The sequence below is a fragment of the Alosa pseudoharengus genome, unplaced genomic scaffold (assembly GCF_046254945.1).
Source record: "Alosa pseudoharengus isolate Yale_2024_CS ecotype anadromous, Long Island Sound unplaced genomic scaffold, YU_APseudo_1.1 YU_APseudo_1.1_scf_4, whole genome shotgun sequence".
Lineage (NCBI taxonomy): Eukaryota > Metazoa > Chordata > Actinopteri > Clupeiformes > Clupeidae > Alosa > Alosa pseudoharengus.
Window position 1 is genome coordinate 30679803 of NW_027468774.1, and position 27789 is coordinate 30707591.

At 41.6% G+C, this 27789-nt stretch overlaps 2 protein-coding genes across 2 annotated transcripts; both read right to left on the reverse strand.

The window, feature by feature from the left end:
- Nucleotides 1-9514: 9514 nt before the first annotated feature.
- Nucleotides 9515-12623, reverse strand: LOC143102901 (uncharacterized). The gene is made up of 3 exons (XM_076266696.1): nt 12570-12623; nt 10542-10739; nt 9515-10291 (listed from the first exon to the last, which is right to left on the reverse strand). The coding sequence occupies exons 1-3, from the start codon at nt 12621-12623 to the stop codon at nt 9515-9517; spliced, it is 1029 nt and encodes a 342-aa protein (XP_076122811.1).
- Nucleotides 12624-12640: 17 nt separating this feature from the next.
- On the reverse strand, nt 12641-27129 carry lsm12a (LSM12 homolog a). Its single transcript, XM_076266982.1, has 5 exons — nt 26995-27129; nt 21132-21265; nt 15355-15464; nt 14739-14865; nt 12641-14387 (listed from the first exon to the last, which is right to left on the reverse strand). Exons 1-5 carry the CDS (start codon nt 27119-27121, stop codon nt 14292-14294), a joined length of 594 nt encoding a protein of 197 aa, XP_076123097.1. The 5' UTR covers nt 27122-27129; the 3' UTR covers nt 12641-14291.
- Between the last annotated feature and the right edge of the window lie 660 nt (nt 27130-27789).

Genomic DNA, 27789 nt, shown 5'->3' on the forward strand with positions numbered 1-27789 from the left:
TTAGGAGGAGGCTCAATAAATTTGATGACTTTTGACCTATAGGTGGCGCTATAATTAGCAAAATTATGTTTTAGCCTGTAACGGGTCATGTGTTTAGAATTAAAGCATATTAGTGATATCTGTTAATACCTTGAGAGGTCCTTAGGCCGAAACATGCCAACATGTGACGTCAACATAATTTATTCGACCGCCATATTGGATGTCATCAAAAACACTTAAAAGGCATCAAAGGTCAGAAAGTTTCTCCGATTTTCACGAAACTTGACGCAGATGATCGTCAGACCATGACTCATAAACGCATTGCTTTTTGGAGACATATTCAAAACCGGTTGCCTGAGACGACCAATCAATTTTGGCGGCGAAGCCGCCAAACAGGAAGCGAAGTAATATCTCAGTAAAGCTTTAACGTATCAAAACCAAACTCAGTACATGGGGTCAGGACCCAATAAGGAGAAGGCTCAATAAATTTGATGACTTTTGACCTATAGGTGGCGCTATAATAAGCAAAATTACATTTTGGCCTGTAACGGGTGATGTGTTTGGAATTAAAACTTACTATTGGTGTCTGTTAATGTTAATGTTAATATACTAGTGATGTCTCTGGGAGGTCCTAAGGCTGACAGATGTGATTTTGTGATGTCAACATAATTGATCTGGCCGCCATATTGGATTTAATCAAAATCACTTAAAAGGCATCAAAGGTCACAAAGTTCATCTGATTTTCATGAAACTTGGTTCAGATGATCTTCAGACCATGACTCACAAACGCATTGCTTTTTGGACCCATATTCAAAACCCATCGCCCGTCTTGACCAATCAAGTTTGGCGGCGAAGCCGCCAAACAGGAAGTGAAGTGATCTCAGCAAGGCTTTTGCGTATCAACACCAAACTCAGTACAGGGTCTCAGGACCCAATTAGGAGGAGGCTCAATAAATTTGATGACTTTTGACCTATAGGTGGCGCTATAATCACAAGAAGTGGGCTCATATTTCAGCAATGCTTTCACATATTGAAACCAAACTTAGTATATGGACTTGGGACCTCATCCTGAGGACAGACAATAATTTTAGCAACGTTTGACCACTAGGGGTGCTATAATTTGCAACACTTTCTCGTATCGACACCAAACTTGGTACCTGGACTCGGGACCACATCCTGAATAAGGACAATACATTTAGTGACCTTTGACCACTAGGGGCGCTATAATTAGAAAAACTTTATCGTATCGACACCAAACTTGGTACATGGACTCGGGAACACATCCTGAAGACGCACAATATATTTAGTGAGCTTTGACCACTAGGGGTGCTACAATTATCAACACTTTCTTGTATCGACACCAAACTTGGTATGTGGACTTGTGACTACAACCTGACTACGCACAATAAATTTGGTGATGTTTGAGGTATGCATATGTGTGGGGGGTTATTGGGGTGTGTGGGGGAAGAAGTTTATCTGTGTATATGTGTGTGTGTGGGACAGGGGGGGTTAATTGGGTGTGTGTATAATGTAGCAACATTGGGTTGCCATGACAACTCCTGCTCAACTGCTTGGCCCCCTCATTGCTGCTTGCAGCTATATTTGGGGGCCAAGCAGCGAAGCTGCGAGGCAACCCATAGTGATTCTACGTATTCTTATTATTATTATTATTATAACGAAACGCTAATTTGCCATTAAACCATACAGTAAAAAGTTGGGATATTCGGCACATTGATTCGGTTCAGTCATATCTTTAATTTATCAAAGTTTCAAGTCTGCACTTTGAGTGCTCTAGCGCCACCAACATTTCAAATTTTTTATTACATCTATGCACATAACGTTTGAATGGTACACCACATTTTGAACATTAAGGTATATTTGGAATCCTTGGATGAGACCGAACTCAATGCAGATGTCAATTTATGGGGTAAACGTAATTGATCAGGCTGCCATATTGGATTTAATCAAAAACACCTAAAAGGCATCAAAGTTCGCAAAGTTTGTCCGATTTTCACGAAACTTGACGCAGATGATCTTCAGACTATGACTCACAAATGTTATTGCTTTTCGGAGCCATATTCAAAACCCATCGCCCGTCGTGACCAATCAAGTTTGGCGGCGAAGCCGCCAAACAGGAATTGAAGTGATCTCAGCAAGGCTTTCGCGTATCAACACCAAACTCAGTACAGGGTCTCAGGACCCAATTAGGAGGAGGCTCAATAAATTTGGTGACTTTTGACCTATAGGTGGCGCTATAATTACCAAAATTACGTTTTAGCCTGTAACGGGTCATGTGTTTGGAATTAAAGCATATTAGTGATATCTGTTAATACCTTGAGAGGTCCTTAGGCCGCCACATGCCAACATGTGACGTCAACATAAATGATCCAACCGCCATATTGGATGTCATCAAAAACACTTAAAAGGCATCAAAGGTCACAAAGTTTCTCCGATTTTCACGAAACTTGACGCAGATGATCGTCAGACCATGTCTCATAAATGCATTGCTTTCTGGAACCATATTCAAAACCTGTTGCCCGTGACAACCAATCAAGTTTGGCGGCGAAGCCGCCAAACAGGAAGTGAAGTGATATCTCAGCAATGCTTTCACATATCAAAACCAAACTAGGTATATAGGTTCAGGACTCAATCAGGAGGACACTCAAGAAATGTGGTAAATTTTGACCACTATGTGGCGCTATAATCACAGGAAGTGGGCTCATATTTCTGCAATGCTTTCACGTATCGAAACCAAACTTGGCTCATTGACTCGGGACCACATCCTGAGGACATACAATAATTTTAGCGACCTTTGACCACTAGGGGTGCTATAATTTGCAACACTTTCTCGTATCAACACCAAACTTGGTATATGGACTCGTGACTACAACCTGAGGACGCACAATAAATGTGGTGACTTTTGACCACTAGGGGTGCTATAATTATCAACACTTTCTCGTATCGACACCAAACTTGGTATGTGGACTTGTGACTACAACCTGACTATGCACAATACATTTGGTGATGTTTGAGGTATGCATATGTATGGGGGGTTATTGGGGTGTGTGGGAGAGGAAGTTTATCTTTGTATATGTGTGTGTGTGGGACGGGTGGTTAATTGGGTGTGTGTATAATGTAGCAACATTGGGTTGCCATGACAACTCCTGCTCAACTGCTTGGCCCCCACATTGCTGCTTGCAGCTATATTTGGGGGCCAAGCAGCGAAGCTGCGAAGGCACCCATTGTGTTTCTATGATTTCTTATTATTATTATTATTATTATTAAACATCTTTCCTCTGCCATTGGAGTCTATGGCAGCCCATAGAACCGTCTGGTAAAAAGTTGTGAAATTTGGCACACTGATTGGGGACAGTCCCATGATTAATTTCACCAAGTTTCATGTTGGCACCTTGACCACTCTAGCGCCACCAACAGGTCAAAGTTGGACTTGCGTTCACGCACGTAACTTTTGACCCGTATGCCCGATTGTCACAAATGAGGTATCGTTGGAATCCTTGGACCAAGCCGAGTTCAACGCACCCTATGACGTCATTTTCCGCCATGATGGATTTTCCGCCATTTTGGATTTCATCAAAATCACTTAAAATGTATCAGGGGTCACATATTTTGTCCAATCGACACCAAACTTCACAGATATCATCTACAGACCATGCCTCATTAATGCATTGCTTTTTGTCTCCGGAACTAAAACCGTTCGCGCGTAACAGCCAATCGAAATTTGTGGCGAAGCCGCCAAACAGGAAGTGAGCTCATATCTCAGCAACGCATTCACCTATCATAACCAATCTTAGTCCATGGACTCAGGACCCAATCAGGGGGACGCTCAAGAAATCTGGTGACCTTTGACCTCTAGGGGGCGCTGTAATTAAGAAACATGCCTTTTGGCCTGTAGCTGCAGTTGTGGTTAGAATTAGAACGCACTAGTGGTGTCTGGTAATATTGTTGAAAGTCCTTAGGCCGACCCAAGCCAACTTGTGATGTCATCGTAATTGATTCGGCCGCCATATTGGATTTAATCAAAAACACGTACAAATTTTCGCAGGTCACAAATTTCATCTGTTCTTCACCAAAATTGGCAGAGACCATCTTCAGACCATGCCTGATGAGTGCAATGCTTTCTGGAACAATTGACAGAAGCATTGACCTGTACCAGCCAATCGAAATTTGCGGCGAAGCCGCCAAACAGGAAGTGATTTTATATCTCAGCAACGCTTTCATGTATCAAAACCAAATTTAGTACATGTACCTCAGACCCCATCGGGAGGACGCTCAAGAAATTTGGTGACATTTGACCTCTAGGGGGCACCGTAATTGACAAAAATGCATTTTGGCCAGTAGTTGATGATGCGCATTATTTTGCAATGGAAGTCAATGGCAGCCCATAGAACCGTCTGGTAAAAAGTTATAAAATTTTGCACACTAATTGGGGAAAGTCCAGTAATTCATTTCACCAAGTTTCATGCCGGCACCTCAAGCGCTCTAGCGCCACCAACAGGCCAAAGTTGGATGTGCGTTCACGCACGTAACTTTTGACCCGTATGGCCGATTGTCAAAAATGATGTATCGTTGGAATCCTTGGACCAAGCCGAGTTCAACACACCCTATGACGTCAATTTCCGCTATGATGGATTTTCCGCCATATTGGATTTCATCAGAAAAACTTAAATGTCTTCACAGGTCACACATTTTGTCCAATTGATACCAAACTTCACAGATATCATCTACAGACCATGCCTCATTAATGCATTGCTTTTTGTCTTCGGAACTATAACCATTCGCGCATAAACAGCCAATCGAATTTTGCGGCGAAGCCACCAAACAGGAAGTGAGCTCATATCTCAGCAACCCATTAATCTATCATAACCAAACTTAGTATATGGACTCAGAACCCAATCAGGGGGACGCTCAAGAAATCTGGTGACCTTTGACCTCTAGGGGGCGTTGTAATTAAGAAACATGCCTTTTGGCCTGTAGCTGCAGTTGTGCTTAGAATTAAAACACACTAGTGGTGTCTGGTAATACTGTTGGAGGTCCTTAGGCCGACCCAAGTTAACTTGTGATGTCATCGTAATTGATTCGGCCGCCATATTGGATTTAATCAAAAACACGTACAAGTTTTCGCAGGTTACAAATTTCAGCGGATCCTCACCAAAATTGGCACAAACCATCTTCAGACCATAACCTATCAATATATTGCTCTCTATAACAATTGACAAAAGCATTCGCCCATAACAGCCAATCGAAATTGGTGGCGAAGCCGCCAAACAGGAAGTGAGCTCATATCTCAGCAACCCTGCCATGTATCAACCAAAGTTACTACATATATTCATGACCCCATTAGGAGGACGCTCAAAACATTTGGTGACATTTGACCTGTAGGGGGTGCTGCCATTAGCAATATTGCATTATGATGTGTAGTTGCTGATGTGTTTTATCAATCTTTTATTTTTTGATGTGAAACTGATGACAACATGTTCCATCCAGTTAATTCTAATGCGTGCGTGCAAAGGCAGGGCAGGGCAGGACGGGGTGGGACGGGCTGGGGTGATTAGGTGGGGGGGGGGGGCTGGCTGGCGGAGGCGGTGGCAATACTCAGCCCTGTTGATCCCGGGTGTCTGCTGAGTTCTATCTTGTCGCCGTGGCTACTTCGGCCTATTCTGCTTGGCCCCCTCATTGCTGCTTGCAGCTATATTTATATTTAAAATTATTAGCAGAATCGTTTGTCCAAAACAAAATACATTATATTTTAACCAAGGACCAGTGGAAACACACCAGGGAGGTAACTCACCCCTCCCTTCAGTAATACTAGAGAAATTCCACAGGGATTCATTTTTGTTTCCAGTTTTCCAGCCCAGAGCTTGGGCTGCCTACAATTGTTTTTTTTTTACAATGCAGGCGTATATTCCGGAATGGGCAGCTAGCAGATTGTGAGATGATTGCTGAATGTGACAAATGTGGCTTGAAATCACGCATGATCTCTGACTGCACCGTTAACACCATCAATTAACCTTATTCAACACAAGCCATTGGACAGAGAATAGCTTTGGCAATAATCCAAGTTACCTGAAAAAGTCATCTAGTTATTCACAGAAGGTGAAAACAAATCACATTATAAACCATGAGTTTGACCTGTTTGGACCATCTAGAAATAATCCAGGGTGAGGTTTTTTTTTGGCTCACAGCCTTCTGGCTTTTGTCATCAAATCTGATAGTTAAACTGCTGGGCTGTGTGAAAGCTCACTGATTAATTGAAGTGTAATCTCCACAGCAGCAACAGCAACGCATTCAACACTCAATGCAGACTCACAGTACTTCTCCTCAAGCACAGATGAGAAAAACAACCCTGCAACTAATTCAATGAAATACCCATGAAGGAAGGTGCCTGCATGATAATCCCAGTGAATTGCTTTTGAAGGCTGTTCTGTTGGTGATGTTTTTGCCCACAAAGGTTTATTTGTTAGTGATTTTGTATTTAAATAGCTTAGTTGTTGATTGTGAAATCTATATCCTATTCCTAAATTCCCAGTGATATAAACCTGTAGCACTAGGAATTTAACATCTCTCCAGTGCACAGTGGTCAGTTATATCTGCAACTTCACACATCCCCATAACAAACCTTACGAATAGTTTGTTTTGAGATATTTGATACTAAGATCCAGATAGCACATGCTATTTGAACTGAACCCACATAAGCATTTTATTCTATGTAATTTACTTTGGATAAAAGTGTCAAATTATTCTGTCTACGGCACTGGTGTCAGGTAATATGGTCTGAAGACTGAAGTCTTGATTTACTTCTTATTTGCTGTGACAAAGAGTGGGCCTCATCAAACAGACACTTATTAATGTAAATGTTGTTTCATCTCAAAATAAATAATATAATCTTAACCTGCAATAATATGTTGATAAGTAATCATTTATTAACAATGTTTTTATGGAAAAATAACTCAGGACCAAACAAACAAAATCACCTCAAATGCTTATGAGAAACATTCTTCATCAGGGAAAACTCATATTATGCACACTTATATTGTCTGACCAGGTAAAAAACAAATTGTAGACAGGTATATGGATGACAGACACTACAATTAAGTATAAGTATATATACTATTTTGATCCCATGAGGAAAATTTGGTCTCTGCATTTATCCCAATCCGTGAATTAGTGAAACACACAGTGAGGTGAAGCACACACTAATCCCGGCGCAGTGAGCTGCCTGCAACAACAGCAGCGCTCGGGGAGGGGTTAGGTGCCTTGCTCAAGGGCACTTCAGTCATGCCTACTGGTCGGGTTTGAACCGGCAACCCTCTGGTTCCAAGTCCGAAGCACTAACCAGTAGGCCACGGCTGCCCAACAATTAAACAGATGACCTAGGAGCTCTACTTCATCAATGAAGAGACACTAAACTAGAGCAGCAGAAAGCCGGTATGCTCACAGAATAGTGTTGTCCGTTTAAATATTTATTGTGTCAGAGTATCTCATTACAAAGAGAGACTAGGATGTAGTGACTTCCCCACAAGAGACTACCACTCATTTGCAGGATGCTTTCTTCAATTTGTACAATTAAATTATCTATAAATGGAGTATTCATTTCATCATAATATTGTATCATAATTTAGTGTCCAGTTTCCATTTATCTTCACAGTGCTCAAAATGTGTCATTGCATTATATTGTAGTATTTCACATTATATTAGTATAGATTATTCTGCAGTGTATAAAAGGGAACGATGAACAGTGTTTTGAATGACAAAGACCTCAATGAAGTAAGAAATAAAATGGTGATTTTTTCCCAAGCCTGGCGTATCCAATGCAAGTTGAGGCTTATGCTACCTCAAATGCCCTGAGATTACGCACACTCATAAACATGAGGTCACCATCACTGTGTTTCACATACAGTGGAGGTGAAATGAAGATTTTCAAAGGTTCAGCCATTTATGCATATTACAGTTCTCACAGGGGAAAAAAAAAAAATTCTATAATGTTTTCAAGGCTATATTTTCAAGGGTGCTATAGGTGGGATTGTCTCTAAGTAAAAGTTTTGCCCCAGTCAGTTGTATGTCCTTTTGTACAACTTTGCTGCATACATTTACAAGAGTTGCAATCCCCTGTAATACCTTCAAGCAACTGTTGGAATCCAACTTATATAAAAACGGTCCAAATAAATATAATGGAACGGTACGGTTTAAATAAAACGGTAACGGTTTAAATAAAACAGTAAGCAAGTTGTGTTACGAAGAAATGGCAATGCAAAAACACTTCTGAAGCCCATACTGCAGGGGTCTCAAACTCAAATGAGCTGAGGGCCACTTCTGCCAATGTCATCTGATTAGAGGGCCACGTCAGTGTTAAAGAATAATACAAAAAAAATTAGATTTCCTAAAATGCTATGTTTTTTCAAATACTGTATTTTCAATTTTGTATTTTTTTTATCTAATTTTAGACCTGTGCTAGCAACCTTTGCTTATAAATAAAATAATGATAAAATAAATATTAATACAAATTATAAAAACAAACAAAAAAGCATAGAAACAGGTAGGCCTATGTGTATGTTTCACACCAAATACAAATATTTTCCTCTCATAACTTTTTTTAAACCTGGCAAACTAGGCGTCAGGGTTAAGGAAGCAACACCATTGGATTTTTATATCAAAAATTCAAAAGGCCATGGCTTGAATCAAACCAAAAGTTTAAGAAGGGGATAAAATGTACCCATCTAATTTGCCACTGGATGACAAGCACCTCAAATGATGCACCTTTCAGTAAATACTGGATGAACATATTTGAGCAGGTTTACTTTCTTTTTTGTCATATTACCCACATAACAGGAAAACACCTAAGATGTATACCAACAATAGTCAACTATTACTAGCCTATAACCACAAGGCCTACAATAAAGTATCCTGGTCAAATCAGTTCCTATCGCGGGTGACTTTTAGTTCTTCAGAGCCCTATTTCTACTAGCCCTGCTGTCTGTACCACGTCCATTACGGACACTAATCACGATTACCACTGCAACCTCCAAGCTATGTTGGGCAGAGGGTCGAAATAAGCATGGTATGCTTAGTGGACACCGTATACACGCAAAGACGCACCTCCATTCACATGACTCACCGTGACTATCACTGTCAATAGACAATCGATCATAATCTACAAAAGGATATTCTCCTTCATATAGAATAGGTGAATATCATAGCCTATCTAAGACGTTTTTCAACATTTGGTGTAGGCCTATTTCTGCTTCAATTTGTGCAAAACTATGGCCTGCATGCTTCCGCGTCATTACAAATGCACGTCTTCGTGTTTCTCGCGTGTAATCCTGAAAACTTTGTGCAGCGATTTTGGGTTTGAATCAAGCTCTGGATGTCTAGCAAATAGTGGAGGAGAGTATCGTTGTTTGTCGCAATTAAAAATACCCTCGAGAGCTGGATTACATTATTATTTTGACATACGTCGCGGGCCAGAATTGGGCTGGGAGTTTGAGACCCCTGCCATACCGTCTCTCCCTCTCCTCCCTCACTTCTCCTGCAGGTCCTGCGCATCGGCTTCTCTCCATCCCTTGGTCTTCTGTTTGCGATTGTGTTCAGCGGTCACCAGAGCCGCGATGACTGTTACAAGCACAGCGCCGGTGATGATAAGCACGGTAGCGGTCTCGGCCATGCAGAGCTGGCTGTCTATGCCGGCCAGCGAGGCGCCGGCCAGCTGCCACGGCTCGCGGCACGTCACGTTGCGGTAATCGTCTACGTGCAGGTGGCGCACGCTGAGGATCTTGCCAAAAACCCGGTGCAGGTCACAATCGCAGCTCCAGGGGTTGGCAGCCAGCTGCAGGTGTGTGCCGGACGTGTGCAGGTTTAGGAAGGTCTTGAACTTGAGGTGCTCCAAGCGGTTGCCCTCTAGGCCCAGTAAGGCGAGGCTGTGGAGCGGTGCGAATGCGTCCGTCTCGATTAGTGAGATGTTGTTGTGGCCCAGCAGCAGAAGCTCCAAGACTGGTAGCATGGAGAAGGAGCCGTCGCGTACCGTGCCCAGCCAGTTAGATTGCAGGTAGAGGTGCCTCAGACGGGACAGTCCCCGGAAGGCGCCGGGCCCCAGGTTGAGGATGTGATTGTGGCTCAGGTCCAGCTTTTCCAAGCTCTCAAGGTGCTCCAGGCTGGGGGGAGCTACCTGCTCCAGAGCGTTGTGGTCCAGACGCAGCTCCTTCAGAGAGGACAGGCTCTGGGAGAAGTCCACTGGTAGCTCAGAGATGTGATTACGGCTCATGTCCAGCTTTTCCAGGAAGGAGAGAGAGTAGAAAGCCTAGAAGGAAAATGTAAAGAGGTTCAAACCATATGATATCTACATTCCAATGCACCATTCGTTCATTAAGCAATAACAACTGTGTTTCAGTAGGCTATAGATAAAGTATGGTAGCCTACTGAAAATAATTTCATATTCATTCAATGTAGATATTTGGGATTTATAGAGTAGGCTACATTTTACAGTCTATTCAATTGACCAAACATGAACTGTATATAATTTCATAGTATTAAGGTCAAACATTGCTAACCTGTGGGTGAATCTGCTGAATATGACTCTCCGAAAGGACCAGAATCCGCATGGACCAAAGTCCGGCGAATGTCCTGCTCCGCAACTCTGTCAAGACGTTACCACCGAGGTCCAGGAGCCACGTGCCATGCGGCAATCCGTGCGGCACGCTGGTAAGCTTTCTGGCGCGACAGTCTACCAGGTCTGAGTGCTCATAGCACTGACATATGTACGAGCATAACCTGGAACTTCCCACTGAAGAAAGACCGACTAGTAGGAAAGTGAAGACCAGCATATTCTGTTTAAGAAATTGTGTCGTATTCTGAAACGGTTAGGCTACCTCTTCGGGTGATCTTACCGTGTTATCAGTGAGTTCAGCGAGTAGCCTACTTCCATTGTATATGAGGAACTGATGGTGAACGATGCCTCTGTAAGTATAAAATGAAACCATACGGAGGATGAGACCAGTATTAAATGGCTTTCTTCAGATGAAACTTAAAATGACAAGCAACTCCAAAATGTCCACCCTACCGACACTCCATGTCAAAAAATACAGCCTAATGATGGAATGAATGTTAAAATGTATTCATAAACGAAGTAAGCCTAAAATGTATGTTACCTTGTGTTGCCCATGTTGAAATCCTCTTTTGATCTCATTGCGTCCGAGCACACCAGTGCGCATCAACTTTACGCTCTCCCCCGAATCTAGCCTATCTCGGACACAGCCCCTCTTCCTCTATTGGAGTATGGACTCTAATCCTGTAATCTCTCTCTGCAGATGTCCCATCATGATAGACGTCCCATCATGTTAGACAATTCATTGTTGACTTTCCTCAACAAATTCGTCCAAGTCAAGTCATATGATCTACATTTAGGCTACATTTAGAACACATCCGTGTTCCACCATGGGTTCTTGGGGTTAGATGTAGTCTTTCAGTTGGCCCACAATTTCAAAGAATTATTTTTGCCATATTACATAACTGTCGAAGCGTGGGTAGTCCACACTAGGATAAACCTTTAATGCGCGTGTGGGAAGCGCAACTTCAGATTTCCCTAATGGATGTTCCATGGTCAGTCTCCAGAAAAGAACTGAGCCTTCTCTTTACCCCAGCACAATGGACAGCACAAAAACGTAAATGGATGTAGACAATCGGTGGAATGTGACACCTTGGTGTGCTTAAATAATAAATAAAACATAATTCTGACCAAGCGCATCCCCTTTCCGTCCGTGGTGTAACAATCGTCCCATGACACTTAACCTTAAACGATTGAAAAGGGAGAGGGGCCCCTACAATGAGCTGGTCGTTATGGCAGGCAGTGACTGGGGCAGACACAAGTCAGATGAGAAGACGATGACAACTCCTGAATTCATCTCGCTCTACTTACATCACATGCAAAAATAAGTAAGCGATCAGTCGGCCAACCGGTCATTCTCGGGTGTCATTTGGCCGAGTCAGTTGATTGCGATACAAAACCTGGCAATTTCCACTTTAAAAATCGCCGGAACACGGACGGAACTCTTTATTGTTTAGTTAAACTTCCGCATTTTCTTACTTTAATTAACATTTAAGTTCGCGTTTACATAAAAAAAAGTGGACCACATAAAGCACAGATCCACGTTGGACAGGAAAAAAAAAAAAATCAGCGATTTCACGCCATCTGCCGGCGACATTCGCGTACTCGCATTTTCGCGTACATCCTGTGTGTTGTCATCATGGTTGTCATTCCGTCCAGGGTTATAATATTTAAGAGTGTTTAAGTAAATCCATAGAAAGATGATCTTTGGTAATTCCTTACGAAGGACACTGTAGCAATGCTGAAAACGTCCAACTTCCCTCTTCAAGTTAACAGGTCTATTACCTTTTAAGTCATGACTTACCAGCACATTCATAGACAAAAAAAAAACATACAAAGATAAGGATTGTTTTCACTTTTTATTTTAATGTTACTATTGAAAAATAAAAAATAAAATACTGGGAAAGAAACCTAGGCATCGGCAGCCTCGTTCATACACGCACACACACTCACGCACGCACATACACACTCACACCGTGAGGTCGGACTGGTTCACAGCGTGGGAGCGCATCTCTCGGCTTCTGTTCATTGATAGTGTCCGGGGAGGGGGGGGGGGGGGGTGTTAGGTCATGGAAGCGTAAAAGGGGCGTTGGGTTGAGCCAGGGTTGATCCTTCGTCTTTGTTTCACGTTCTCCGCAAAAAAAAAAAAAAATGGCCATCACCACAACAGCAGCATGGAAAGCAGAGAGTGCGGTGACTGGCCTGGTTTTCACTGGCTTTTGCTTAGATGTCAACCTTGTTTTGTTCTTTTGGAGAGAAAAAAAAAAGCCAAAAGAAGCAGCTCTGCTGCTGGAGCACGTCAGGAATGCATCGAGCTAAGGGAAGAGAGCTTCCCACACCTCACAGGTGAAAATGTCGGTCAAGGATGGAGTGAGGAAGACCTTAAAAACAGAGAACAGAAAGAAAAACTACCGTGGTCCCGTCGTGGAAGAAATATTGTAATGTAGAGTCGAGGACCATTATGGATGAGATCGGTGTTTCGAGCAAGTGTGTGGGGGGGGGGGGGCATAGCCCTATGTTTTTGGATGGGTGGAAAGGAGGGAGGGCACCATGCTCCCTCTCTTGAGGTGTACCATGAGAAAGAGACTCCAGCTTAAAGATCAGTCACTGAAACTCATGTCCTGTCCCTTTCTGTATTCTGTAAAGCCCTTCCTCAACAAAACATAGAAACTTGGATTTAAAAAAAGAAAAAAAAGAAAAAAGAAGAACTGTCCAACCTCTCACCTGGATCAAACTCATTCAAGAATAGTGGGCAAAATATAAAGAGTTACAAAAAAAATAAAAAATAAAAAAAACCTTCCCCTCAGAAGTGAGGGATGACACTGCTACCTTCAGCAGAACCAGTCAAGGGAAAAACAGACCTGCCCATGCAAGTACACTCCCATGTCCTTTTCCACCCTTCACATACGGTACTGACTTCTTGTCGGCTGATGGCTCCAAACAAGGGCGTTTGCAGCTGCGCTTCTTAAACCCTGCGCACCACTCTCAGTCCCGCTGTAAACACAGGGTCTTTGCAGTCTTCCATCCACTGCGTTTCAAGCCACCTTTTTTGTCCTTGGTTGTTTTAAAAGGGCAAATGTGGGGACAGAGGCAGAGTGACAAAAGACGGAAATCAATTTCTGTTCCTTCTGCTGCTCATGTAGACTGATGGAGACACGGGGTGGGGGGTGGGGATGAGAGAGAATGAGAGAGAGAGAAATGTATAGAAGGAAGAAGATGAACAAGAAGAGAAAGAATGAACAGATGAGCTCATGTGTAGAGCACGGGAGAGGAGTGGGGTTACTGGTGTTTGGCCGAGGGGGTGGGGTTGGGGTTGGGGATCAAGGTAAGGAGGGGCAGTATGGGAGGGGGGCGGGGGTAAATATTTATTTAATTAAATTATCTTTAAAAAAAAAAAAAAAAAACCTTGGGGGATAGTTTCCCCTCCTCCTGATAACGGAGGACGTGCTGGTCTACCCTCGAGAACAGATTGACATTTGACATCTCATCGAGACCTCTTTCAATCCCTACTCCCCTCCCACCCTGACGGAGACACACTGCTGCTCTCAGGCTGTGGAGAGCGAAAGAAAAATCAAATGGGGGGGGGGGGGGGACTTGGAAGGAAAAAAAAAAAAAGGAGGAACTGCCTTCGCCGTGGTGGTGTTGATCTTTCTTGTCGGTCTGTTCGTCTGTCTGTTTGTTGATTGGTTGCCTCTGCTCAGGATGATAACGTGGAGGAGTCCTTCTGTGTTTGCTGTGCTTGTGGTCGCTGAAGGGACTTCTGACTCTCTACGTCCCGGAAATGCTTTTCAACCTGCAGATGAGAGGTCGAGAGGGAGGTTAGTAGAGAAGACAAGAGGAGAGGGTGTGTGAAAAAGCAAGAGCCCTAATTGATGGGGGCAGAGGAGAGGTAGCAGCAAATACTCTCAAAGCTGTCTTATTATTATCTTAGTTATTCAGATACATGCAAACATGAATCTCTCAGTGAACAGTCAATCATAGTTTGTTCAATGCACAACCACCAAATGGGTACTTTTACACACACACACAGAGAGAGAGAGAGAGAGAGTAAACATGTAGATGTATGAGTTTTCAGCTGTCCGTGTGTGTGTGTGTGTGTGTGTGTGTGTGTATATATTGGATGAAATTGCCATATCAGACTCACTATTTTGCGTACGTGACTTAAAGCGCTCCCCTCCTTGCCCTTGCAGTTGTCCACCTGATAAGGTGGGGAGACGACCACATCATCCATCACAATGATGTTCTTCTCCTGCCACCGACAGTCTTTGATACTGCAGAGAAACATCAGAAAATATCAAGGATAGGTTAACACACCTTTGCATATGTGATGCAGAGAAGACACACACACGAAAGGAGAAAAGTCTGTGTGGTTAAGGGAGGATAAAGGGGAAGAAAAACCTTCTGTTCGATTTTTCAGGACAATTTCCCCTCATCTTTTCAGAGTGTAATAGCACTGGGGTCATAGAAAGCACTTTCACTTACAGTGCCTATAAAAAGTATTCACTCCCTTTGGATATTTCCCCTTTTATAAATGGAGTTTTGATCAATTTAATTTGGTCTTTTTTTTTTTACCAGATTTGCACGTTTGCGTGTGGACTATGTTTTTCGTCGCTGGGTGTATGCGTGTAGACTGTGGCTTATGTTTTCAGCATTTCCTGGGTGCGAGTATAGACAATGGCGTGTGTTTTTGTGTACAGTCTATGTTCATAGAATTTTGTATAGTATTTGTTTAAAGTGTCTGTGTATAGACTGATCCTTACGTTTTGTGTATGGTCTGAAATAGCTGCTGACCCTCCAAGGAGACTCCAGCACTAATTGCATAAGCTTGAGACAACTTGTCTTCTTTCTCCATCCGGGCTCTATTGGCAAGCTACAGGAAATACAAACACACAAATAAAAGTCAACAACTGGATCACCAAAACAACAATCCAAATTAAACAAAATAGACCACAGTGGAACAACTCACCAAGTAGAACAACTCAAATGCCAAAATAAATTGAATACTTCACAAAGACGGCGTAAACAACGGAACGGTCAACTACCATCATGCATTAAAATAGTAAATTAAAAACTGAAACTATCCAGCCTCTAAATAAATGTGCAGCCTCAACTCTAAAAAATAAAAAGGACAGAGTAAAATGTTCTGTTACTGCTGATGATGAAGGCTAATTAAGTCGTACAGGGCGGGTCTGCTATGTGCTCTTCACACAAGTCCAGGAAGACAGAAAGAGAAAGAGAGGGAGAGATAGAGAGTGCACAATGTTTACATCAAAAGAACCAACACATGGAAATAATAAGTAAGTAAGTATATATACTCTTTTGATCCCGTGAGGGAAATTTGGTAAACAGTGATAATAGTAAGAGCCACTTAATACTGATGTGTAATGACCAAATACTCAAAATTAATATGGCAGCTGCAGTCCTGCAGTTATGCTCATGTCTGATGACGGTGCACATTGAGACTCGATTATTTCTCAGCTACTCAGTAGGGATGTGGATAGTTTGTTTGTTTGTTTGTTTGTTTAATTTAAGGCCATTTCCGCAACTAAGGCTATTTAATGGCCAGAGCACTGTGTGTTACAGAAACTTAAATATATGTTTCTTAAAATCTATGCTAATAAGATATCCTAAAACCTTCAAAGGTGGGACCTTACTAAAAACGTCAGCTATAGAAGTTTGATGATAAAATTGTTGTCTTTTGGTTTTCAAGGCAGGGCAACAGATCAAAATATGTCTCACTGACAGGGGCGTTTTGCAAAATTGGCGTAATGGAGGATCTTCACCACTCAATAGAAAGCTATGAGTGAGTCTTGAATGTCCTATACGGCATCTGGTATAGACTATTTGATCGTGTCTGGATTGAAAAGAAAAAAATAGTCTCTTCCTTACAGTAGGATGGATTTCATATAGCTTGTTGTTGGTACATTGGTCCCATTCAGATTGCCACATCTGTGGTCTGAGGCAGGGATTTGACTTTCTGTGAGTTCTTCATTAAGGGCTTGCTTAGCAGCACTGTCCACTTTCTCATTTCCTCTCAGACCAACATGGCCTTAACCGGACTCTCGCCAGATGAATTTCGTTCTGCTTAGCTCCGCCTAGCTTCACTCACATCCATCTGGGCCCTCTTCCGTTGAGAGTGATTTCAGCACGAGATTGTATGGTAGAGCCAATCAGGACGCAGGGCCGGAGTTTCATAGATGTGACATAGCGTAGAAGCGACTGTGAGACTGTTATCAGCGTCACGGGTTGGCTTCGATGTGAGTGGTTGAAGTAGCACGTCAATAGATGACGGACAAGTGGCTTATCCAATCATATGCAAGCATTTTTTGATTAGGCTCAGCCTTCTGAAGCAACTCTTCAATGGATTGATCCCAGATGGATAAGTGGAGCTAGGCGGAACGAAATTCTTCTGGCGAGAGTCAGGTTAACATGGCCTGGGACCCAGCAAAAAACTACATTCAAGTTCTGGTTCTTTAGTCTTTATAGTTTATCAAGGATGTTGACAATAATAGGATGGTCAGTTTTTAAGGATTCCAATGCCTGGAGACATGACCTAGAGTCTGTAAAAATGAAAGACTTTTGTTGTTTAGTCTGATCCTTATTCGGATTCCAAAAGGACTGATATACTTTGGTCTAGCTTCATACAACGGCAGTTGCTGTGGCTGAAAAACTGATGAGTAGGCTGGGTTATCTTTGCATGCTTTAAGCTTGACTGCATATTCAGGGCTTAAAATTAATTTTTCAAAATAGGGGGGAATTCCCCCCCTAAGGTTATTCATGTAGGGTGGATTTACACAATTTGGGGGGGAGGGGAGGTTCGATTCTGATACCAAGTCAAGAATTGCGATTTCGATACTTCTTCGATACTTTTTTAAAAATGTGTTTGATTTTGGGGCCCCCACCACCCTGACGTCATCAGTAATATATACTGTAGTGGGATCATTCACAACAGTGGACATCCTAGATTCTGCTTGACTCTCTCCACACACACACAATGTTAAATTCATATAGAGTGTATTTAGTTAATAATGTATTTTTTAATGTATAGCATTTTACTAGTAGCTAAACATATTTAGTAATTTGAATGCTTCATATTGACGTTTAAACTATAACACTTAGGCATATCTTTAATGTGGTGTGTAGGTCTAATTGAGTGCACATTGGTGATGAGCGCAGATATATATACTGTCAGTATATATATCTATGGGTGATGAGTAGGTGTAATTGAGTGCCTGTCACGTTAAGAAATACGTGAGAGTAATTAGCCTCCCTTCAGCCTGATGGTTTTAGGCTAGTAGCTAGTGAATAAAAGTTGTGCATAAGGATATGTGGATGCAATTCATTATGTTTTCTATGTCATTAGATAAAATAAATGTTCAAAAAACTAACAAATCGAAGACAATCTTTCTGGGATCAAGTGTTGACGTGACCTGAGCTAGTAGGATAGTTACCAAGGATCCAGATGTAAAAGTTTGCCATGGATGCGTAATGCGTCGCCTATTTGCGTAAGCGCAAAGTGGTTCTCTCTCTCTCTCTCTCTCTCTCTCCTTGTGTGTGTGTGTGTCTGCGTCTGCATGAGGCTATGTTCAATTCAACTCGGTAGTTGATCCGTCCGGTCAATAGCACCGCATTCACGCCACTTCATGATTATATTAACGTCATCAGACAGGCTGTAAAAGTGTATGCGGGAATTTCTCGCATTATGATGGCTAGAGTTGCGGGACTTGAACAATACCCGCAATCCTGCAGTGAAATTTAAGCCCTGATATTGAAGAGACAGTTTCAAGCGCCGATTTTGAAGTGAGGGTTCACTTGCCTCCACATAAAGACTCTGTACTGGGGAAGTCTTGAAAGCCCCCAGAACCAGCCTTAGACCTTGGTGATGAATAGTATTCAACATCTGTATGTATGATTTCCTTGCTGATCCATAAACAATACTCCCATAGTCCAATCGGGATCTCACAAGCACTCTGTATAGGCGCATTAGCACAGCGTGTTCAGCCCCCCACTTTGTTTTCGCCAGTACTTTTATAATGTCCAAAGCTCTGAAGCATCTATTTCTCAAACACTTCATGTGTGGAATGAAAGATAGTTTGTTATCAAAAGTAAGTCCAAGGAATTTAACCTCTTTTACTACTTTGATGACTTCACCATCCAAGTAAAGTGAAGGGTCATGATGCAAAGATCGTAGTAGGCAAAAATGTGTGCATACAGTTTTTGTTTTGGAAAACCTAAAACCATTTTCAACTGACCATCTACTAATTTTATTTATGCATAACTGCAGCTGCCTTTCAATAATGCTCATATATTTCCCTCTGTAGCAAATACAGAGATAGTCAACATAAAGGCTACAAAAACAGTTTGGACCAATTGCACTTACAATACTATTGATTTTGATGCTAAAAAGAGTAACAGAGAGGATGCTTCCCTGAGGAACACCTTGTTGTTATAGGTGTGGATTTGAAAAGGTAGTTCCTATTTGAACTTGAAAATGTCTATTGGACAAAAAATTTGATCTAAAAAGGGGCAAATGTCCCATGCAGTGCAGATCCTTTAGAATGCCATATCTCCAGGTGGTATCATACGCCTTTTCAAGATCAAAATATACAGCTATCACATGTTCTTTTCTGATAAAACCATCACAAATGAAAGACTCTAATCTTATAAGGTGGTCCATTGTGCTCCTTCCTCGTCTGAAACCACACTGGAAATTATTCAAATGTCCTTCAGCTTCAAGCATCCATACGAGTCGGTTATTCAACATTCTCTCCATGGTTTTGCAAAGGCAACTTGTCAAGGCAATTGGATGATAATTGTTGGGATCAGTGTGGTCTTTTCCTAGTTTTGGAATGGGTATAATTAAAGCTTTTTGCCAATTTTCGGATATGTTTCCTGTTTCCCAGATTATATTAAACATTTCCAAAAGGTGAGATAAAGCATCATGAGGCCAGTGTTTTTGTCATTGTATGGCTCGGGATGTGGATAGAAGACATTTATCATAGGCTATTTGTATAGCCAACAGTCCCATGAACAGTTATCTGGTTATTTGTGGAGGTGGATGTAAAGCTACACTAAATGGAAAACTGATTGGGAAAGTGATTAAGTCGCTTCTGATAAAAATCTGCTCAGAAACAAAAACCTACATGATGTGTAAGGACCAAATTCCAAAAAGTATATGACACCTGCATCCCTATGACAGAAGCCCAGGGCCTCTATACTCTTTGGTTACCTATATATTTGTTCCAACAATTGAATAAACCAGCTGATTCTAATGACTACTTTTAATATGAACATTACTACACTTTAAAACATTACTTAAAAACTAAGGGTGTCACGATTTCGATTTTATATCGATTATATATAAAATTACATCTCAATCTCAAACTTCGAACTCAAAAGTAGAATCGATGATGCAGCCACACCCCCAATGTCACGTCCAGCATGTATGCTAAGACGCACACGCACGCTGAACTGCGGTGTCAACACTCCTCTAATTATAGGTTGCAGCCAGTTATAATATACACATCAACCTACCGAAATCGAAGGCCCTCTTGCTACTCTGAAATCACTGCTGTGGAAGTATTTTGTCGTTCATTCACGTCAATTAACACTAACTTAGCCTACTCAATTTAGCAAGTGAAAAGATGATCTAGTTACAGTCCAAAATTACTTTAAGGCTTAAAATGCACATTGATAAGTACATATTCCATGAACACTAACCTTGGATCTCTTCAGAATGTGCTGAAACAATGAAATTATTATTCTGTGTTGTTTCATTTCACTGTCTCTGTTTAATGTTTGTTCTGTTTACATTACAGCCTGGTTGGAACGTTTCAAAATAAAAAGCGGTTTCAAAATAAAAGTCCCCCGAAATAGAAAAGGCCCCAAAAAAGTAAATAACATATAAGGAATGCATTAATAGTAATATTTAAAAAAGATCGAAAATCAAATCGTGACTTTAAAATCGAAATTTAAATCGAATCGAGGATTTGGAAAATCATGACACCCCTATTAAAAACCATTCAACTCTGCAACCAATGACATTCTGCTTTTCTTACTTTTATTTTATCTTGTCTTTCAACGTGGTGCTGACCAAGTATGTGTGTGTGTGTTTGTTTGTGTGTGTGTATGTCACAATGTGCATTATATTGATGTAGGATTTGTGATCTGTCTTGTTGTTTGTTAGATGTTGTCTGTTGGATTTAAACTGTGCCCTGCCTAGAGACTGCAGATATAAATTAGCCTAAGGCTAACTCTGGTACAACGAATCAAATAGCAAAATTTATGTTAAAAATTGTACATGGTCCCTAACAAAAAAATAAATAAATAATACCTCTTCAACCAGTTACATCAGCTGATTAGTGAAATCATCTTTTAGGCTAAGTGCACACTGCACAGGTAGAACTAATACGTGGTAGGACTTTTACTTTCTGAATCCGAGGCTAGTCTTTGGTTCCCCATCTCTGGTGAGAACCCAGAAGCAGAGAGGGTTGATGAACCTAATGCTCCAAAGAATAAAAAAAATCTTTGCTGTTACCTTGTTGACATTCAGCGAGGCTAGCGGGGGCGGAGTTTCCGTGCGATCAGTGATGATGTCGACCTCTGACACGTAGGCAAGGTTGATCAGGACTACATCATGCAAGTTGGGCTTTCCACTGGCCGGAGGACACTCTGTGAGGGGGGTTTGAGTCAAGGACCACCACAGGGGAACTCCTCACGGGACCTCATTAAAAGAGGTGTAGGGGGGGGGGGGTGTGTGGGTGTGTGTGTGGGTGTGTGTGTGTGCAGATTTGAAAGAGGATCGTGTGCAAAAGAGATCAGGGGAATGACCAAAAATGTCAGTGTTTGTGTCTACATATGAGCTGAAAAATTCCAAAAATAGCAGTACAAGAGAGTGTAAGACAGACACACAGAAGAGAAAGGAGAAGTTGGGGCAGAAAGACTAAACTATTGTAAACTGGACAGAAAAGAATAGGGCAATAAAAGCTAAGTGCACACCATTTGTTCTGGGAAAAACGTTTAAACCTATCGGTGTCTTGCCATTCCCAAGATAAAACAATCCTTCCCTGAAGATTATCCAACTATTTGTGTATATGTATATATATATATATATATATATATATATATATATCTTCAGGGAAGGATTGTTTTATCTTGGGAATGGCAAGACACCGATAGGTTGTACATATACTCAAGTATTACATAGTGACCAACCAATGTGTCATTACCTTGTAATTGCTAAGTAAGAATGTATGTCAATCCGCGCTCTATGTTCACTAGAACTAATACTGCTTGGACGCAAGTTTAAGAGAAAAGACTTTTCCACTGGGATGCTAAATGTCTGGAACAACAGTAGACACAAAAGAGCTCAACTCCGACACCTCTAATAATCACAGCATTGTCAAGGCCATGGCCTCACCACAAAGAACCCCATACAAAGTCAGACTTCCTTCTAAGAGCTATAAAAATGGTTTCCCCACTCCTCCCACCCAATACGCACCACATTCTATCTGTCAAGTTCAGCGCCAGGGCAAAATGGCTGCTCCCAACGTGCCGAGTGTAACCTTTAGCGGTAGTCTTGGTGACTAGCCTAGAGGTTGTTTAGCTCAAAGGGCCTGAGGAGACAACACAACAATGGAACTGTTGGGTCTAGGCATTTCAAAGATGGAAGAGGGTAAGAGGATAGAGAGAGAGAAAAAAGAAAATAGAAAGGGGGGAAAAAATACAGACATGGTTAAATCTTCGAAGTGCACAGTCAAGGCTGGCTTGCAATAATTAGCTGACATTTTTAAAATAAGTTTCTATGGAAACGAGCACTTGGCTATAAATACAGAAACTGCGGGCACCTTGAGCGCTTGCCCACTCAGTCAGTGAGCTTCAAGTATAATTTCACTCTATTAGGCAAGAACATCATAGAATCACTTTTTGTTTCTGCCTGCCTATGCTAATTTCCTTAGTTTGTGCCATTTACAGACAGTGACCTTTTGATTACAAAAGGTGACCCTTTGGCAAAGGCTTTAAAACCTGAAGCAAGGGATCTCATGGTGAACCCCTGCAGAACCAAACAGTTGAGAAAAGGCCTGTTTAGTAAAGCACTAGGTCACTGGGAGAGTGAGGACGACTTGCATGACACCATGCTGCTAGTAACTGCAGATATACAAAAGTGGGGTATCCCCGAGAGTGGTCAGCTTTGGGAAGATCCTGGTGCTTAAAATGCAAGAGTAGCAGTGCCTCGGTGTAAATTATTAGACTACTACTTACCATGTCTTATATGTCTACTCAAAATCCATGGTGGATTTTTTTGTTTTGTTTAATTCACCTGGGTTGAATAGGCTGTCCAGTTACTGCCACCCAACTAGGGCATCACAGTTGTACTTATGCTGTAAAAGCACCATGAAACATGCCATGCTGTTCAGTTACATTTAAAAGGCAGTCTGAAGCTCTCTTTCACTACCCGATTCCCATGATTGATGTGTTCACAGAAAACCCCCAAATAACTGCTCATCTATCCGTGCCTTTGAAAATGAGTAACTTGACAACAGATTACAAAGGCAGTGACATGACTTAAAGTGATAAGAGACAAATAGAGAACAAAGGGAAATTACTGTGTAAACATAAACGTAAAGTCCATATAAATGACTTCTGGCAGATCAGCAAGATACGATCCTCCCCTAAAGGCTTTGTTAAACGACAACTCACCAACCACACATAAAAGCTATTGTGGAATGTTTTAGTCTCCTGTACCATTGCAGCCAGTTTACTTGACAGAAGAGGGAAAAATTGCATGAACTGCAGATTATTTCACCACATTTTTGTGTGATGCTATAAAAGAGATCAATGGGCATAGATGGAATTATACATCCATTCATCCACCGCTGGTGTCATAAGTAGCAAAGTAGCATTTCAGCTTAAGCACAGACAGGGTAATGTAGGGCTGTGCCAGATCACATCATCATCTATTGCGGTCACTCTACCCCATGATATTACGATATAGTGCACTAATTATGTTATGAACAAAAAAATAGCCCTACCAAGCTGCCATTTATAAAGTGGGTGTTAAAGAAACTACATTTAAAATTAGAGATGCACCGATATGGAATTTTAGGGCCGATAACGATAACCGATATTTATTAGTTTGTTGTGGCCGATACCGATACGATAACCGATAATATTACTCTTGAAAAAAAATTGTGAAAAGTGATTTGGGGAAAGCATTTAATAAGCATAATTTTATTGCAGTAATTTTACCTACCACCAATGGACAGAACTCATAGTCCTCAATAGTACGGCAGTCAACAACATAACAGTAGCCTAGCTCTACAGAATGTGTGGCTCCTTTAAGTGAACCTGACGTCAGTGAATTGCGAGTGAGTGGCTAGATAGTTTGAATCGTTTTCATTTAGGACTAAACGCTCATAAACGACTCAGCTTGGAATAAGCTACAGTATAGCGACCAAATCAGAGTTTGTGAGGGAAACTTAGGTTTAGTTTCAACTGCGGGTAACTGAATAAAGCTGCAACTCCTCAGACTGTATCTTATGTCCGTCTACTCTGTTGCGCACAACCTGCTGCAGCAGAAATGAAAGGCGTTAGCCCCGAAGGTTTTAATTACTTATTATGATGACCTGTCTGGAACTGAAGCACGAATGGTTAGCATATTTCTAGGTAATAATACAAAACCCAAGCTAAAGTAATGCAAATATAATACTAAAACACAACTTAGAACTAGGCCTACTTATGTACTCGTCCCACTAACGAGTTTGTTTATTTGTTTCCCCGACCAGCGCGGTAAAGTGCAAACACACCAGCACAAGACGGCTCTAGATAGGGCTGAGCTCCGCTCTGTTAAGGTTAAATGGCGGATCATTCACGAGAGGATTTTGAGATGCACAGATTCCCAAATGAACGCATATCCACAGATTTTGTTAGAGTGGTGAAATACATTCACACCGCTAACATTATATTGAGGAAAAAGTATAGCCAACCAAGCTCAAGTAGGCTAGCTCAGTGTAGCCAGACGGACCTTACGTAGGCCTATATTAGAAAATATCGGCGCAAATTATCGGCCAGAATTCTGTTATCGGACCGATAATATTTTTATTTTTTCACTTATCGGGTAATAATATATCGGCCGCCGATATATCGTGCATCCCTAATTTAAATAATAAAATAAGTACCAGGTTTTTGAAAAGGCTCACATTTAAATAGCAATTTAGGCCTTGTTTATCAAGTGTATATCTAAATGTAGTAAGAAACAGATCTTTCTATGTGGCTAAGTTATATTAACGTAATTATTTTTCAGTGAATTTTCAGAAAATGTGCAACATCATGATGTATCATTATCGTGATAGTGTAATGCTTCATGACTGATACAAATGCTGTTACTATCTGATCAAAATTCTACCCTCACACTGAAACCTGACATTGGCTCCATCCTTCAACCTGACATGTACGATACTATACGATACGCTACAACTTTTGCATCTCTGCATAGCTCATATAAGAAAGAGGACATGCATACAGATATACATAAGATGAATAACATTAAAGGACATAGATGAATGTCCCCCTGATGTCTGACATGATGTCTTAAAGCGCTCCCCCTGAGAAATGTACATCCTGGTCTTAGAAACGTGATACATACAGGATCTAAGCATGCTCATGTTGGCACACAGACAACATACCAAAACAGAACACAACATCATCATGTGCATGAGCACAACAGCATAACTGCTCCAGGGCAATCTAGAGCTACAGTAAATTAAAACATAATAAAACCATCACAATACTGTTTCTGGCTTCCATCCTTATCCTACTTCAATACAATGCAAACATAGGCATTGTACAGTGGATGCCTAGTAAGTATTAAAGGTGTAAAAGTTGCAATTAAAGATTCCGATGCAATGGCTTGGGTCCGTCCGTCTTGTATAACCTGTCTGCTCGTTCAAATTTGGGGAATTCCAATAGAAACGATAGGTGCCATGAGTCAACAGGTACCTTGCACTACTACACCCTATAACTATTAATAAAAACGTACGATTTATTTTAAACTCCACTTAAAGATTTGGGACTGGAGAAATATCGCCCCCCAACATTACAAACAAAGGCCGGGAAGTAACTTAGAAAATAACGTAAATGGAAAGAACAGTGAATAAGACATGGAATGATGCAACTCGATACTGGCATGCAGCCAATAGCTGCTCAGTAGGCACATTCTTATTTGATCTGAGACTGACGTTGGCTTGCTATGCATAATCAGTCAGTCAGCAACATGTTTACAGCTCTTGATGGATTTCTGACATACACATAGATTAAGAACCAATTATGCGTTAGTGTGCGTAAAATCGAAATGAAAGAAAAATGTGTAGTAAGAGCACACATTGTGCTATTCTCCTCGCAATCAATTACCTGGCAGGACACCTTAACGTTAGCTTGCTGGTCAGATAGTTAGCCAGCTAAAGTTCAGTAGCGCGTAGTATCGTTAACGTTACCTAGCTAGCACAATAACGTTACAAGTATGTAACGAACAGCACAACGTGCATATGAAACACATGCACAATGTTGCATATAGCTAGCCAGCTTAGACAGCGAGCAACTGAAGGTTAGCGGAATTTGCGAGCCTAAAGAATCCAATACCCACGACAGAATGGACTCGTTAGGGGGCATGTAGCACGCTAACTAACAGGCTTGGCTTGCTAAGGTTAACGTTATCTGGCTTAACCGAACGTTCCTGTCAGTTGGAATCTTACAAGACATCACTGACTATGCTAAATACACTCAGGAAAAAGAGAAGGAAAAGAGGAACCACCTGTATTCGTACATTGGTGGCCATTGAATGACACCTAAAGTTTCCACAAAACAGTAACGTTAGCCGACAGAAAACGACTGTCAAGCACTACTGAGGAAAACCATTACGCCCCTTTACAACTGCCAGATAGTGATCCTGGCACTGCAAACACACTGGCCGTAGCAGCTGGCTAGCTAGCCATCATAGCAAGGTGGCTAAGCTGCTAAAATGAAACCTGGTGAGAGTTGGCAGATACATTCACGAGTCTAGAGCATAGACAAGAGACCTTGCCAACTATCAGCTAGCAACGTTAGCTAACAAAACAAGCAGTCACTGCCATCCAGGGCCAACCAATTGGTCAAATAGTGTCCACACTATACAACATTACAAACAACAGTGGAACAAACTCAAACCTGCATAACCAACTGGCATGATCTGACAATGGTTTACTAACTCGGAGTAGATGAAAAGCTAATCAATGTTAGCGTGTTAACAGATGTCCCAACTACGCTTGCGCGGATCTCTATTTGGCAAGAGTGACCAGTAACCCCAGGCCTCCCCTGCAAACGAAGACACAGTCAAATCAGCGACAGTGTGAAATACCAAAGGATACTCAAGGTCAGCATCTTCGATTGGTAGTCGAAGGCGAGAACCTCTCCTTGCAATCGCTGTCCCAAGCATGTAAGACATGAGATATGGCTCCCAACGTTAAAATACTCCCCCGGTCCAGGAGCCGCCATCTTCTCCGCCAGGAAACCGGAGCGCCAGCTTTGCGTAAACATACGTAATCACGTCACTGGCCAAGGGTGTGTCTCAAGCAAGCGGCAACATTCTAATTTGAACAATGAAGCCTACCCGGAAATGCGAAAAATTGCAATACATCGAAAATCCGCTAGGGGCAGGTCCCAAAAGGGAGCAAATGTCCATAGACCCCCATGTTAAAATGTCCGTTTTCACAGCATAAATTCATGCTTTTACAGGTTGGTCCCATGGACTTTTATTGTATTTGTTGGTAGTTCCCGAATGCCTGACAACTGTGAGGGGGGTGAATTTTTTTCTAACTCGTTAGTTTAGATCGCATTTAGATATTAAATGTATGAATAATTAAGGGCGTGGTCAACTTGATTGACGGCTGGTGTCGAGGCAGCAGACGATGTCACTAGCTGAGTGAAGGAAACTCCGAAATTATGTCTTGGCTGTGATCCTACACACCACATCCTTTCTGAAAATGTTTATTCAAATATCTGACATAAAATGGGTTGCTATTAACTGAAGCCTACTAACCGACACTTTAAGAAGACTTCGCTCCAGTTTTTGAGGTAAGTTACATTCCACTACTATTTCACGTAGATGTTAGCATTATAGCATCCATGTTAGTGGGCACTGTAGCAGCTATAGGCTACGTTAG

What these genes read in the sequence shown, in the direction of transcription:
- LOC143102901 (XM_076266696.1), bottom strand. Translation starts at nt 12,623, where the DNA reads ATGAACAGAAGCCGAGAGATGCGCTCCCACGCTGTGAACCAGTCCGAC. An exon ending in TGAACCAGTCCGACCTCACG is followed by an intron (nt 10,740 to 12,569) that starts GTGTGAGTGTGT and finishes TACATATGTCAG; the next exon opens with TGCTATGAGCACTCAGACCT. An exon ending in TTCAGCAGATTCACCCACAG is followed by an intron (nt 10,292 to 10,541) that starts GTTAGCAATGTT and finishes TTTTCCTTCTAG; the next exon opens with GCTTTCTACTCTCTCTCCTT.
- lsm12a (XM_076266982.1), bottom strand. Translation starts at nt 27,121, where the DNA reads ATGGCGGCTCCTGGACCGGGGGAGTATTTTAACGTTGGGAGCCATATC. An exon ending in ATCGAAGATGCTGACCTTGA is followed by an intron (nt 21,266 to 26,994) that starts GTATCCTTTGGT and finishes CCCCCCTCACAG; the next exon opens with AGTGTCCTCCGGCCAGTGGA. An exon ending in CCTCGCTGAATGTCAACAAG is followed by an intron (nt 15,465 to 21,131) that starts GTAACAGCAAAG and finishes TATTTCCTGTAG; the next exon opens with CTTGCCAATAGAGCCCGGAT.